Genomic DNA, 16,255 nt, shown 5'->3' with positions numbered 1-16,255 from the left:
AGAGTTTCTGGCCTTTATGGAATCACTAAACATGATAAACAGAGGATACCACTCAGGTTATATCCTGTACTTTCAGCAGAGTACTGCGTCTTTACTGAAACTCTAGACCCCAGCACCACCCACAGGTTTCGCCTAACCCTAACCATTCATTTAGAACTAAAGAAGCAACTTGAATGATGGTGAAACGTTTTCAAATTGCTTTCATTGTAGTTTTGTCAAAGATTTCATGTGTTAGAGGTAAAGGGATGCACTCTGAGTAGCTAGAAATCTATGAACTGCTTCATTTCAAGTGGAAGGCTTTACATTTGCAAGAAAGCTTTGGAACAACCACACAAGTATTATTTCAAGGGATTTTATGGACCAGAAGATAAAAAGAACCAGCACCAAAATTCAGAACACAGTTCAACAGCTCCAACAATTAAAGTTTGGAAAAGGTGGAACTAAAACGCGGCTGCTCGGTCAATAATCAAAGCAAGGAGAGGAAGAGAAATCCAAGGGGGCAAAAGTCCAAAAAACAAGCCATGACACAGATTCTGATCAAATCCTTGATAGTCTTTACTGCAGGATATAAATGCTGGTGGAGTTATGAAGCTCGGCTTTGGTCTCCACCAACTCCTGAAGGAAAAAAATCAGTTTATTTTATCTGCTAAATACCCCAAAAATGTTCACCGGCCAGTTGGTGTGTGCTGTTTAGTGCTGAACAGTAAGTCAACAAATAATCTTTTTAGCATCTACATGTTGTGTCTGGAAACCAAACTGATACAACAAAAACGTACGATCTGTGTCTGTAAAACCAGAACAGTGAGTTGAAAGATGCTGGAATGATCTGCTCAGCTTCAACAGCATCTTTCATTTACTCCAATTCAAAATGGAGAAGTCATTTGGAAGTGTGTGACAATATTTATTGATGTAATAACAGAAAGGTTTAGCTCAGACTCAGACACTGAGAAGCATCTTCATAAAGTGAAGTCCTAAATCAAGGCAGGCGACAGGACAGAACGCAATGGGGTCTGTGGTTATAAAGTTAGCAGATTGAAGATTGGAACTTAGTTTGAGACTTCATGGACATTGTGCTGAATGATATTTAAAGAACATGGATCAGGGACTGATTTGCTTTAAGCATGCTGGCAGAAAGGTCATGGCTGGACAAATATAGTAATGATGAAAAAGGGAATAACGTGGGAAAGCAAAGGTGAGGCAACTGGACTCCTTCAGAACTGAAGAAGCTACTTGGATGAGTAATGAAACATCTACACGTCCAGTCCTTGGTTCAGCTTGGTTTTTGGATGTCCCATGACCTGCAAGACTGAAGGCTCCTTTAGGGTAGGATATAGACGCAGTAATCTGTACACGTAACCTAGCCATTTACTCTTGTGCACTTGTCAGTCTAGCTCGCTCTGTAAATCGCCACCCAAACTCTAGTCGGCGCTTTTTTGCCAGTTAGGTTAATTTTTGTTTCTACTTCCTGCTTCATTTTCAACAATGGCAACTGAAACTTTCGCCAAAGACAGGTCATACAAATGTTTGTATCTCCGAACCTCCTCAGTTAATCTTTCCTCCATGTGTTCCATCTTTATTGATCCAAAACAATCAATACTAAAGCGGACCAATCACAGCTCTTGCAGTCTGTGTCGCCGTGACACGTAATTACATTTCTGGGGAGGTGCACGTCAATTACGGCGTTTGTGGGGTCTGTGTCTTGGTCTGGACTGTTGCCAAATTGACGCAGAACCCTAAACCACCTATGAGAACCTTCACAGATAATATATCAGATCAGCAGGAATAGGACACATACACCTAAAGTGGAATAAATACAGAACACGATGTAACAGATGCACCTAATTGGTATTCTTGCAGATTATAGCCGCTTTAATCAATGAATCTGTGTTTTTTCCGGCTGCAACCATTACACCATTCGTATCGCTCCTCTGCTGTGACCCAGGTGATAAATGCCATAGAGCAGGACTTCAGGCTGCCAGCTCCCATGGACTGTCCGGTTGTGCTGCACCAACTGATGCTGGACTGCTGGCAGAAAGACAGGAACGCTCGGCCAAAGTTCCCCGATATTGTCAGCATGTTGGACAAGATGATACGCAACCCTGCTTCTCTCAAGGCCGGCACGAACAACATTGCCCCGTGGTGAGCAGAGATACAAACTCATTTACACACACACACAAACACACTCTTCTCATTTCGCCCCTCCGTGTCCCTATTCGCTATTCTCTTCTATGTACTCTGTGCAGTCCTCCCCATCATCCCTTGTTAGACCGTGGAGCTCCAGACCTGAGCAGGGTGAGCTCAGTGGACGACTGGCTGGCTGCACTGAAGATGACCCAGTATAGAGACTCCTTCCTGGGCTCGGGCTTCACCTCTTTGCCACTCGTCACACAAATCACAGCCGAGTAGGTTTATGCTTTAAACTGCCTCTCTGTTTGTTTCTTGCCGTCTCACTGTGTGTGGTGTAATATACAACAAGGGCAATTACAGAACAAAAATGTATCTATGTAGCCACTGGACAGGCTCCGTTGCTTTTTCCCTGCCTAAACAAGCCTTTAAAGCAAATGTGCAAGAGAGGTGCAATATGCGCTTCAGTTGTGTGACAGCCTCTGGCCCTGGCCTCTGTAATCTTGTGTCAGCAACTAGTCCACCAGAGGCTCCTGTCGTTACCTCTGGCTGCGGCACCGGCGTCGGACCTGGAGCTGGTCCCCGTACGATGCACTTTAGCTGCCCGCTGCCCTTAAAAATAGTTAGAATGGGTCAAATGCAGAGGGTAAATTTCGCCGGAGGGATTAATTAAGTCTATTTCAACACAGTGGCAGTGAGAAGAAGGCAGACTGCAGGTGTTTGAGTCGGTGAACTTTATTTAAGCCTCTTTTCATGCAGAATGAACCGTTAAAACATGGACAGAATACCCAGATGAACTCACTTTTCTTGAGTTTTTAATTTTGGTTTCTCGGCATCATAAATATCAGATTGCACATTGCTTTGGGTGAATGTATTTTGTATTATTCTGTGCTGAGACATCTAATTAGATCAGCAAAATGAATGATTCATAATTTATTGATATGAATGAAAAGCACATTATTTTTTTAACTACTAGAAACTACTACTTTTTTCAATCAATTAATAGATCAATTATTTATTCAGTTAGCTGTCTAATTTATCAATTTATTTATTTTTTATTAACTTATCAACTATTTTTTTCTAATAAACGTTATCCAGACATCATGATGACATATTTAAACACGACATCTATGAATGAAAAACCCCTTTCACGCTTGAAGTTTTACCAAACAATACTAAACAACAAAAGTTCAGATTTACTGAGTGTAATTAGATGTTTTTTACGATATTCTGCATCCATAGTGTATGTCAACGGTTTCCGCTGATTGCAACCGGAAATGCATCCATATTATCCTGTAACAGAGGGTCACCATTCATGTTCATGTGAACCTAAACTGTATGACTATGTGAGAGGAAACACAGCAGACACAGGAAAATCATTTAAACTCCACATTAAGAACCCAGTCGACCAGAAGCTTCATGCTGTGATGCAACACTAACGGTTGCTTCCACCAGTTTAGAGCGTAATGCTATTTGAAATGAATACGTCGTCTAGTTTTTCAGGCCATACGTGAACAAACAGTCTGCTGGAAAGCAGCACTGCCATGCCAGCGGTCAGCATTGTGATTAGTATCTGCTCTTGAGTCTCTGCTTTTCTGAAAAACAACTGATAAGGACACAACAGTGACTTCCAGGCTCTGTCCATCAACCAACCATCAGACTAACCACAGTGTAATAATACTCGGCACTTCAGCTACAGAGTAGTTATCTGATGAGTCACAACTGTTTTGGAGACACAAGGGAGACCGCCACATTAGAAATGTTAACTAGAAATTAGGTCATAATGTTATGCCTGATCAGTGTAATTAATGTAGTAATGATTTACTGGTCTAAAATCTATGCACAGCCGTCGTATATGCTTCTAATGATGCCTCAACCTCATACTTCATGTATCTTTGTTCTCCCAGAGACCTGCAGAGGATCGGCGTGTCTCTCGCCGGACACCAGAAGAAAATCCTGACCAGCGTTCAGTCGATGAGGCACCAAGTCGACGACCAGTCTCCTACCGAATCCGTTTAGCCACAGGGAGGATCGACACAGTACGAAACGATCGACCAGTGAGCCGCCTGCGAGCGAACAGGCTGTCATCTCACACTTCTGTTTGACCCTCATACCCTCGAGTATGTTGTTTTTAAAACAATCATCGTGGCCATTTTTTATAAGTCTGCATGGCCAGATCAGACTCCTCTCATGCGTCCAAGATTGAAAAGCCTCCTGGAATGAATTCAGTGTACGGGCATGATTTGATACACGGGCCAGAAACAAAAAAAAATTAATAAAAAAAAAAATAAGCAGTGGAAAATATAAAACTAGTGCCCTTCATCCCCACTCACCCAAAACCTGCTTGAAAGATAACTTTGAATTCCATCACTGAAACCCACAAAGCGCTTTAGAAACTGATTGGATGTCTTTTTTTTTAGTATAAAGCACACAAATGCGCTACTGTGAAGAAGGCTGAGCAGACATTTTTATGTGAAGGGACACAAAATGGGCTAAAAAAGGCTGAAAGAAAAGGAAAAGGTCTTTGAAAGTGGAGACCGTTACCTCCAGCACGGTGTGAAAAAGAATACTTCAGTGAATCCAGACCAGAGCCAACAGTTCAAACTGAACTTATCTTCATATTGAAGAGTGTGTACATATTAAGATATGGAATGTTTATTTCCTATAATTTGCTTTTTGCCAACAGCATCCTACTCTTTGGTGTCACTGGAGTATTTGTGACTTCTCATTTATTATCTTTCCCCGTCTGACTCATCACTGGAACAAACTTTGAAGTGCTGTAGACTGAAGGAAAATAGGTTTCATAGTTCTAATTTTTGTGCTTTCCGTGCAGACAGCCAGTGAGGCCTGGCCTACTTAAAGTACTTAATGCAGAGAGAACTCATAATGGATGCTGTTTTACAATCAGCACAAATGCCCTCTGAGTAAAGCCAATTACGCATCAGAAAAGCAAGGGAATCAGATAAAGAAATATTAAACCATAGCAGTGTCTGTGCTCGAGCTCGGAAGCAAGGCTCGCTCGGAGGTGCGGAATAAGAAAACAGCTTCAGAGACCGCGGATATCGAGTCATTACCAGCCACGAGGACGCACCTGTTGCGAACACGCTGCAGTGGCCAGACGATCTCAAAAGACAGAAGAAGGTATTGTCGTCCAATGTTCTTGTGATTTGGCTGCGAACCCTGAAGCTGACTGCCAGTCAAGCATTAATACATTGCATGAACCAACCAGGAATCCAATGCTCGAGTCTGTCGGCACATGGAACAAATCTCATTTCTGTCTAAACTGTATGGCCGCCGTCCAGATGGCAGTCGTCGCTCTGCAGCAGGCGGTCGGGCAGGGCCCCCTTTGTAATCGTTCTGTTTTACTCGTATTCATCGGTCGCCGGACATGTCGTCGCCGCCCGAGTCTGTTTTGACAGCCTCATTTTCCGATTGACGTCTCTGATTAATTCTGTTGTGTCGGCCTGCAGATGAAATGACATCAAGCGACCTATCCGTGTTCTCATCTGTGGACAGCAACCTTTTCAGTAGCGGGCTGCACGCAACCAGCATTTACAAGATTGATTTCTAATATGACAGGAAAGGAAAGATAGTAAAATACCAAATGCTCTGGGTCAGAAAGGAAATTGGCAGCTTATTTTTCATGTCCCAGCTCTTAATGTGATGTTTGACTCAGTAGTTCTCAGAAAATACGATATCAAGAAGGCCTGATCTCACTGCGGGGCACACTGGTGGAGAAGCTCTGGGAGATCTCTTTTATCTGAGCGCTGAGCGGATTACCAGCTGTGAAACAACAGCAGGCTCGCTCTGCCTTCAGCCCGAACCTCTGGTCATGCGTGTGCACCCACATCCCAAGGATTACCAGTCATGATTTTATTTGTCGTCCGCGGCGAGCGTCGGTTTTTACTTGTTTGCTTCCAGCGCGCTTTGCTGCAGCGTGTCTCAGATGCATCCTGCAAACCGCTGTGTTTGTATCGCGCCGCTGCTGGGACGCCCTGAAGTCCTTTATTTATGAACATCGTGACATTGAGAGGTCCGCGGCTGTTATGTTTTGTTTTCGTTTTTTTTCCCGCCGAAACTCTGCTCCGGCTGCTGCAATTGCGTTTGTTGCCTGGCAACGGCAGCTTATTGAACGTTTTATTAGGAAGTATTGAGATCAACTGGGAGCGTGTCAGTGGTTCAGAGGCATAATTCGTTGTAAATAGATGCCTCTGGAAAAACAGTTTCAACGCCGGCTCGGGGGTTTAATAAAGAGTGAGACCACAAGTGTGCCCTAAAAGCTCGTACTGAATGCCACAATGCCACCTAAAAAAAATTGTCACACAGTCGAAATGAAAGCTATCAGCACAGGCAGCCATCTTACTGCATTATGTAACATGTGGAACTGAGCTTAATGTGTCTGTCCTTTGCTCTATGGTTTTTAGGAGGTGAGCTTTGAGACATTCTTCCACGTTACTGCGTCTGTGCTTGTTGAAAACAACGAAGGCGTAAATGATCTACCTTGGTTAATATCTCGGTTTGAGCACAGTGTTCACCACAGAGAAGGAGGTAGATCTGAGTTTAGTGCGTATCGCTGCATAAAATGGGAACTTCTGTAGGTAAAATATGCGCTCTGTAGAGATTAATCCATGATGATGTGCTGAAATACTAATTAAAAGTTAAATCCACCCTAAATCTATTGAACGAAAAGAGGAGCATTCTCTGCAGAAAAGACTGGGTTAAAAGACTGTCTGATTATATCTGAAGATGCATTTCTGGATGCATCTTCTACTTCAGACTACACATTTAGTCGTCTTTATTGGAAGAGGGGAATTGTAAAGTTTTTAAATGTTTCTCGTTTTATGAATCGTATTGTTGTGAACAAAAAAGAAAAAAATCTCCACGCTTCCAGTGAACGTCCGTCCTTGACTTTTTGTTTTTTTTTAGGTATCTTACACAAAGAAAAGTGGGGAAAAAAAGTTGAGTTAGAGATGTTTCTCTTAGACACTAGCTGTGTTCCACAATACAAGCTAATTCTAGTCGGAAGAATGTCTTCATATTGGAAAAGAAGTGAAGAAACTGCCGACAGCCGCAAGTAAACAGAAAACCGATGGTGGATTTTGGTGGAGTAGCTTTGTGAACACTGCGGTAAATAAAAATTGATGAGTGGAAGACTTTATTTGGATGTGTACAAGTTTAATTAACGCTGACATTTAAAAGTCTCAACTTGTTTGTCATGCATCAGTGCGTTTAATGTATCATGTCGGTAGGAAACAGGCTCCCTGGTATGTTCTGTCTAGTCATACTCACGCTTTGTGTGTTAGTCGTTGCCACACCGAGCTGACGGTCCGGTGTCGGTGGGAATCTGTGGCAATCACCGTTGGCACGAGTCGGATCCTTTTTTGTGAGCGTAAAAACAGAAAGCTTCCCACAGAAATATAAATCCCTGATCCTGCTAGTGGTAAAAATAAAAATAGGTTTGACGTAATAAAAATATGGACTTGGAACACAGCTAATGTTTTAATGTGAAGGAACCCTTTAGTATCCTTTAAGGTTTTATGGTGATACTTGTTATTTATTAGGACATACACCGATCAGGCATAACATTATGACCACCGACAGGAGAAGTAAATACCACTGACCATCTTGTGACGATCCAGTGTTCTGCTGGGAAACTTTTGGACCTGGCATTCATTAGTGTGGTTGTTGCTTAGACAAGTAGCACCCACCTAGACCAGACCAGACCAGGCACCCCCACCCCATAGCAATGACACTCCTTGATGGCAGCAGCCGGTTTAGGAACAACTCAAAAAACATGAAGAACAGCACAAGGTGTTGACCTGGCCTCCAAATTCCCTAGATCCCAAACTGATCAAGTATCTGTGGGATGATCCACAGAGGCCCCTCCCCTCAACCCATAGGACCCAAAGACCCCCACTAACAACATGCTGTTGCCAGACACCACAGGACACCCTCAGAAGGCCCATGTCCACACTGTTTTATAAGCACAAGGGAGACCTACACAGTATTAGAAAGGTGGTCATAATGTTATGCCTAATCTCTGTTTACTTTTGTTATGATGTGTTGCATGAGATTTTTTTTTTTTAGTGTGGAAACCTTTTGCTCTGTATATACAAACCTGATTATTTTGTGAAGTGTATACATGTGACCACAGCCCATCATCTAAACTGTAAAAAAAAAAAAAAAACTCAAAATGTTTCATGCAGCTGTGACGCATTCTGGTCTGCTGGGATTACCGTCAGTGGAAACCACGATGAGTTCACTTCTAAATGGAGGCACAGAACCTGACATTTACTGCAGATGTTTCAGATAAAAACTCCATCCAGGCCCCACTGCAGCTGGAAATACATCAACATGATGTCACATTATGTTTGGCCGGCACAGGAATAGAAAGAAAAAACAAACCACGAAACAACAAGAAAGGCAGAGAAATGCAAGGCGAGTCTCCTCGAAGTGCTTTAGGGTGGATTTATCTTTTAATTGCAGATATTTTTTTGGACACCGGTCAGATTCTGGTGTAATAGATTCTGTAGGTGAGGATGGAGATGAGAGTAGCCATGAAGAAAAGGGAAAAAGTGAAAGGGAATAGGTAATATAGGGGGCAAGAAGAGAGGAAGGAGGGAGGAGGAGGAGGAGAGGGCAGCAAAGCTCGACTTTCGTTTGAATAAAAATGAGGCTGGGTGTGGAGAGATTACTCTCTCTCTGTTTTTGTCTTTCCTCCTTTTTCTCCTCTTAACGCCCGCAACCTCTCCGAACAACTCACTCTGCTTCCAGTCCACATTTCCCCTGTCTCCTTTGACAAACAGCTTGAAGGCGAAACCGTCACCCTTTTTTTTTTTTTTTTTTTTCTCAGATGCACCATTCTCGCAAACATTTTGAACTTGCATCTCTTAAGGATTTATTGGCACGTATAGCGTCTTTCACACAAAAGCCCCTGCAGTCTTTTGTTGTGGGTTTTCAGGAGAGTATTTTATTTTTTCTCTCTTTTATATTTTACCTGTTTAGCTCCATGTGTGCGGTCTTTTCAGATTTCCAACAAGCTAAGCGGGACTGACGCAGTCTGGGCGAACACGCGCAGAAAAGGTTTTGTGGTCGGTTTATTAAACACCGAAATTTCTCAAACACTTCTAAATTGACTGCTTTGTGGTCTGGTATAGAGGTTCACGTTTAATTTAAATCATGACCAAATACCTGCTAAACTATTGTCATCACTGTTTGTTCTGACTCAGAGCGCCAATCCCAGAACTGTGAACATATTTTTAATTTTTTTTTGGTCCAAATGTAAAATGTAAAAACTATCTCTTCCGAATCTCAATTTATTCAGTGTTTCATCAGACTAACTCTAACTGAATCCGTCTGGCTGTACACACTCTGTTTCTCTTTATTTTACTTCTAATTGCTTGCCATACTTTTCAGTATGTATGTAACGTACGGTTTATCTTGAAAAAAAAAAGAAAAAAGAAAAGAAAAAAAGAAAAACGGCTCAATAATCAGCTGTAGTCTGCCTTTCTCTGTTTACCTACGATACTGTTATAGGTGTTACAGCTCATATAGTCAGAGCATCCCACTGTAATGTATAATAATACTGTAATATAATGTGAGTATGCGCACGCCTGTGCATCTTGTGTGTTTGTGTGCGGGTGTAATATATATTGTGTGTGTGTGTGCGTGCGTGTGTGCGTGCGTGCGCATGTGTGTGTGTGCTGTTCAGTGTACAGTAACATGTTTGTACATCGTGTGAGTTTGTAGCTGTGAACTTTCTGAATCTTACATTTACAATGCACTGTTTGTCAATAAAGAAGACGAATCAAACTCATCACATCTGGTCGTCGATCAACTTTCGAGCTTGAGATCCGACACAGACAAGAAGGGAAATTAATTTACTTAGTCAGTATACGTGCAGGTTAGCTTAGCTTAGCTTAGCTTAGCATAAAAACTGAAAACAGCAGGAAACAGCAGCTCTTGAGCTAAGTAGATATCTTAGAAACATCCTCTTTGCTGATTCAATATAGCAACAAAAAAGTAAATTGTATTTGTCCAGTGAACTGAACTTCACTACTTTCGGCCAGTTACACCGACAAAGATACGCATACCCCTCGTGCTACCTTTGGGGTCTCTGGGACCCCAAGTGAATGGACAGACAGATAGAGATCATGCAAGAGGGTAGCACGAGGGTTAAGTACTTTTCTACTTTTAATAAGGAAGATTTTTAAAGAGGGAGCAATTTGGTGAAACTTAGAATGCACTATTTGTTAGTAAAGAAGACGAATCAGACTCATTAGATCTGGTCATCGATTGACTTTTGAGCCTGAGATCCGATACAGACAAAAAGGGAAACTGATCATATATTAATTTACTTAAATTATTTTTTTTTTACATGCTTTGATTGTCACTGTTTTACTGATTACTGGATGATCAGTACAATCTCAAATCAGTTCTGCATGCAGGTTAACTTAGCATAGCATAGCGTAGCTTAGCATAGCTTAGCTTAGCATAGCTTAGCTTAGCATAAAAAACTGAAAACAGCAGGAAACAGCAGCTCTTGAGCTCAGTAGATATCTCAGAAACATCCTCTTTGCTAATCCAATATAGCAACAAAAAAGTTAATTGTATTTGTCGAGTGAGCTGAACTTCACTACTTTCGGCCAGTTACGCCAACAAAGATGCACTTCGGTACTTTTCTACTTTAAATAAGGAAGATTTTTAAAGAGGGAGCAATTTGGTGTTAGTTGCTTGCTCAAGGCACCTCAGCCATAAACACAGGACAGGAGGTGAACCTACATCACTAACTAAAAACTAAAAATTATTCCCTAAGAAGTAAGCTAGCTTTGTTCAAGCTAGCTAACTTCAGCTGGACTTACCTGGAGTCGTTCCACACATGAGAGAAGTCACAAATCGATGGCAGATGAAATCGACGAGAACGCAAGCGCGAAACGGCGGTTTTAGTTGTTTGCGGTTTGGTTTTAGTTTGTTTGAAGGTTTTAGTTTAGTTTTGTTTGTTGGTTAGTTTAGTTTTTTGTTAGGTGTGTTTTTGCGTACCTCGTGGGATTCGAACCCATGCCTCCTGCGTCCAGATGCAGCGTCGCTCCCCACTGGACCATCTTCAGTACTGAAGACCCCATGGCTGTGACATAAGCGGGTTGGAAAGATGACAACAGGACATCTTTAAGTGCAGACTATACAGGACGCGGCTGTGATAATGACAATAAAATATCCTTTCATCCCTGGAGGCAACATTAAGCCTGAATTTTACCTGAGATTTTGTATGATACATTTTCTCGTAGATTACAGAAGACAACTGCGTCCTGGAAAGTAATAAAACAAAAAAGCTAATAAAACTCCATAATGAGTTCTTCTTTTATGCCAGGCAGACTAAATTAATTTACGGGAGCGAGAGTTTTTGAAAGTATGAATGACTCATGTTTTCGACTGTAACTCTTTCCTGATAAATGGCAAAGTTTACAATCAGCGAGGATGAGTGTGAGTGATACAGCGTGGCTCTCCTCAGAGCGTTGGAGGCATTTAACATCACTGAGCCGACACAGGAATTCGCAAAACCTGGCAAAACCCATGACGTGGGTTAAACTGAATCTCATTTAAAACTAGATTCACTGAGAAAAGAAACCTATTACCTGACAGCCCGCGGAGTCGGCTGCATTGTATTATTGAGAGCAGTGAGAGCCCCATCAATTCAAATGAAACAGATTAACAGCACAGGAAGTGTTGCAAATTGCTAATGAGTGTCATGAATACACACTAGGAGTGTAATTGACATTAACTCGTTAACTGTAGCTAAGTGACGGAGAGTAAAATTTGATTACACCGAAGTGTGGCCTGCGAGTTAAATGTAATGAATAAATTCTCCATGTATACAAGTTCCACCCCAAAAAATTCAAGTTGAATGGTCTCTACAGCCGATCAGCTCCTTCATACTGATCCCATGAAAAAAATGAACCAAAGAACAAGTGTCCAAAGCTTTATATAACTTATTCTTCCATCAGAACTCATAAGTGAGCTACACTGGTGTCATGTTTCCTTCCTTATTTTAGATAGATAGATAGATAGATATACACAGATCAGCCACAACATTAAAGCCACTCACAGGAGACCTAAATAACATTGACCATCTTGTGACAATACAATGTTCTGCTGGGAAACGTTTGGACCTGACATTCATGTAGATGTTACTTAGACACCACCCACCTAGACCATTCAATTCACTAGATCCCGAACTAATCAAGTATCTGTGGGATGCACTGGAACAAGCCTGATCCACAGAGGCCCTTCCCCTCAACCCATAGGACCCAAAGGCCCCCACCAACAACATCCTGGTACCACACATCAAACAGACTGGTCCTTAAAAAACAGAGTCTGCTCGTCATCTTCTTGTACACAGCATCGGCGTGGTCCCTCCAGTCCAGACTGGTCTCTGTACAAGTTGACACCTACCTGTAGATCTGAATAGTCTCCACCTCCTCCCTCAAGATCTGTATTGTTTTGGCTGCAGTCTTCTCCTGTCCTCCTAAAGTCCACCAGCATCTCCTTAGTCTTCTTAAAACTTAGAAGCAGATGATTCCCTGCTGCACCACTCCGCAAGGTTCTCCACCAGGTGTCCATACTTCACCCCATGTCCATCTCTAATGCACCCCACCACCATTTCACCACCATGCACCTCCTATTTCGAGGACAGGGTGGAGCTAGTGAGGGGTGCACCTGGCTCAGAATCAGACAGACACACCAATCAGACACACCAAATGGACATCAAGGAACTACCAGCAACAAAGGCCAACTATGACGTCACCCCACGTTGCCTGTGCACTTGGACGCACTTGAAAAGGCCCCGTCTGTGTTTCATTACCTTCAGAGTTTAGGAAGGTCTGCCAGAGGATGTAAACGGAGCTCATATCTTATGAATGATAACGCGTGCGTCGCCTCAGCACTCAGTTTCAAGGGTTAATGGCTTTTAGTAGTAGGAGGGCCGGGCGTGTTAGCTGGGAGCATGACAGCGGGCGTGGCGGCATGACTTCATCACCCCACCAGAAAGAGTGAGTGACAGAAAGAGGCTAAAGGAGAGAGAGAGACAGGACGGGGGGGAGAGAGAAAAACGAGAGAGATGAAGCGATGAAAGAGATTCTTTAAGAGAGAGCTTGTGTGTGTCACGCACAGTGAGTCATCTTCACATAACCTCACCAACCCAAATCCGTCTTCCCTCTCCTCTCCTACCCCCAAAAACCCCGCTGGATAAATAATTGACTCTCTTTTCTGACACGGGTCCGCTGGTGTGAAAGCATTTTGCTCTCCGGACCTCGACTTCAGAGACGAGGCGACATGATTCTTTCTTTTTCTGTCCGTCTGCGTTTCCTCTTTCATTCTCGTCTATCTTTCTCTCGCAGAACTCTCTGCAGGAAACGATGAATAGTTGGTGTTTTTTTTTTTTTTTTTTTGAACGGTTATCTATTATTGAGCAGCAGTCAGCAGCAGCTATCTCTATCTACTAGGCTGCTAAAATAAATATGACACGGCACCAGAGAGATTTGCACAGATCTGAACTGAGCCCCCTCATGCTCGGAGCTGTTCTGGGTTACATTTACAAAGAAAGCAAAGGCAAAAAAAAAAAAAACCTGAGCTCAGCCAGTTGCCTAAAGCAACTAGTAAATAAAATGTTCTTTTTTTTTGTTGTGTACTAACATATCAAATGGAAGAAAGAAAGCATCACGTGCATTCACTATAAAATGATTGTTTAAGGTGATTTGGCTTCATTTTGCAAAAGCTAACTTTCCCGTTCAGTCAGATTCTGCATGTCGGTCCCTGATTTTGCTCCTCTCCACCATGCACACCTGCTTTTCATTAGTCAATTACCATGCCATTTAATTCCCCAGTCAACCACTAACTCCTCTCCTGATTGTCTCTGTTGTCTAGCTACTGGATCTTTCCAACACGAGCTGCCTGCATTTGATTTTTTATTTTTATTTTTTTGATTCAGTCTTTCTCTTCGTAAACCTGACTCTTTGACTTTCCATTTTTCTCCTGGGTGCTCACAGGACTAAATAAAACATGATTTTGTGGGGTTTGATTTTTCATGAATACACCGCAGTCTGGATAACAAGCAGACGCGGCTCTGTGGAGGAACACCGAGGACGGAGGGTGTAGTCGTGGGGCGCTGCCTGCAGGTGAAAAGGGAGGCAGGATCACAACCTCGAGTCACCATCAGCAAGGTGAAGAGTAAGGAGCCAAGGACACAACACCTACCAAGTGCAGAGTGTGACGATTTGCAATTAAGGAACTCGCCACTGTTGGTGAAAGAAGCAGTCACTGGCTGTGCCTGAAGAGAAAGGCATGAACTGCCTAATGACTGTTTTGTCACCATGCGACACACACCCGGGCCTGATTAGTCTGTGCCAGGCTGCTTAAAATGCAAAAAAAACGCCCAATGTAGCCAGAGTGAAAAGGTACATGTGTCTTCTGTGACAAGTTTATCCATCTCTCTCTCCCTGCCTCATCTCCCACATGAAAATATGGGGATTCGTGGGAGGCAGAGCGTACAGCCCGATCAGACAGAGTGAGTTGGTTCCTCTTTCGTGCTCCTGGATGGCAGAGTCACCCCAGAGAAGTCGTCTTAACTCCACTCAAGGTAAGTGCTGTTTTCAATGATAGGGATTTTAACACCCAGTCTTTTTAGCAACCACCAGTCATCCAGATCATGGGTTTGTCTGAAAACAAACGCAACCAGACTTGTTTGAGTTTTGTGAAAGATGTTTTATCCAAGTAGCTCCTTAAGTCTCAAAGGACAGGTGGGGTGTTTTTATTTGGATCTTGTGTGGGTGTTGCTCACCTGAAACTCACACGACTAGAGTGATCACTTGCAAGTAGGACATGTTCAGATTCACCTTGGGGAATAAGATGTTTTCCAGTGACTAAAGAACAGGGATAAACCTTCAAGGTGTCAATGTGAAGGGGTTGTTTTGTTACCAGTGTACAGTTCGCTTTGTATTGGACAGTTAAGTACAAAGAGATTGGGGATGAGCTCTGTGATAGACTGGCGACCTGCCCAGGGTGTACCCTGCCTCTCGCCCAATGACAGCGAGGATAGTCTCCAGGCCCCCCCGCAAACCCTTCACAGAACAAGCGGCAGAAGATGAATGAATGAGATTGGGGATGTTACTGCCATGTGCTATGCAAATATTCAGCTTCTGGGGCACCACTCATCTCATTTTTCCAGGACTCACTAGGGCAGTAGGGCAATGAAGTCTCTGGGTGCCCTGCAGTTTTCTTAATATTCAGCTTCTCGTCAAATCACAAGGTCGGACGAACATGCTAAATTAAATTCCTGCCTCGCTAAACCTTTCAAAAACTTGAAACCTGCTTATGTTACACAGATACAATTTGTTTAGGTTAGTAGCAGGTTGGTGGTTTAAAAAAAAAGAATAAACACAGGATCCAACACAGTCCAACACAGAACAGCTGTGCAACACAGAATTGCTGCAGACCAGACCGTGCTCACAGGGAAAACAACAGAAGTGGTTGAATTTTGAAGACTGAAGCAAGCGGTTATTATGTAGCTCTGCGGCCTCCTGCAGCCGTGTGAATAATTTATTGTAAAATCTTCCAGCCAGGGTGGGACTCCCAACCATAACGGACAAGATGATGTCGGGCAAACGTGCTGCAGATCCGAGAAGTTTGTTTTGTACCTTTTTAACTCAGGAAGAGAAATAAAGAGATTGAGATATTTTGAAGTACATAAAATTACATTTATTGTATGTAGAAAAAATAAGAGTCTCTGGCGTTTAGATCCTGGAAAGGGAGGAGCGTGCCATCACAATGAGGAAATAATCCTGAGGATGTGGTATCCTCATGAGAGGGAGACTTGTCTGGTCTGTCTAGGTGGTGAAGGGATTGAGAGTGGGCGACAACACTCAGTGGAACTGAAATGACAGCTGAGTGACAGCAGAGAGAGAGACTTTTAAATTTACTAATATGAAGACGAATGATGGTTTCAGGTGTCAGTAAGTGTTGGGACTGAGATCGGATGAAGACCGGTATGAACTAGAGCCTAGAGATAGTGGTAAACTTAAGTCTCTTTTAACCAAAATCATGATCTTTTTTCCAAACCCAATCAACCGGTGACACAATA

The 16,255-nt window shown here is 42.8% G+C and overlaps 1 protein-coding gene across 1 annotated transcript in view; it reads left to right on the top strand.

Annotated features, from left to right (window-relative positions):
- Positions 1 to 4,611, top strand: part of LOC311490646 (ephrin type-B receptor 1-like) — an 89,402-nt gene extending 84,791 nt beyond the window's left edge. Inside the window, exons 18-20 of the mRNA XM_084548250.1 lie at positions 1,943 to 2,139; positions 2,244 to 2,402; positions 4,032 to 4,611. Coding sequence (XP_084404376.1) covers positions 1,943 to 2,139; positions 2,244 to 2,402; positions 4,032 to 4,143 — 468 coding nt within the window. The 3' untranslated portion in view covers positions 4,144 to 4,611. The remainder of the gene's footprint in view (positions 1 to 1,942; positions 2,140 to 2,243; positions 2,403 to 4,031) is intronic.
- Positions 4,612 to 16,255: the final 11,644 nt, after the last annotated feature.

This window comes from Chelon labrosus (assembly GCF_963514085.1).
Source record: "Chelon labrosus genome assembly, chromosome: 7".
Classification (NCBI taxonomy): Eukaryota; Metazoa; Chordata; class Actinopteri; order Mugiliformes; family Mugilidae; genus Chelon; species Chelon labrosus.
This window is presented reverse-complemented; position numbering and strand designations above follow the sequence as displayed.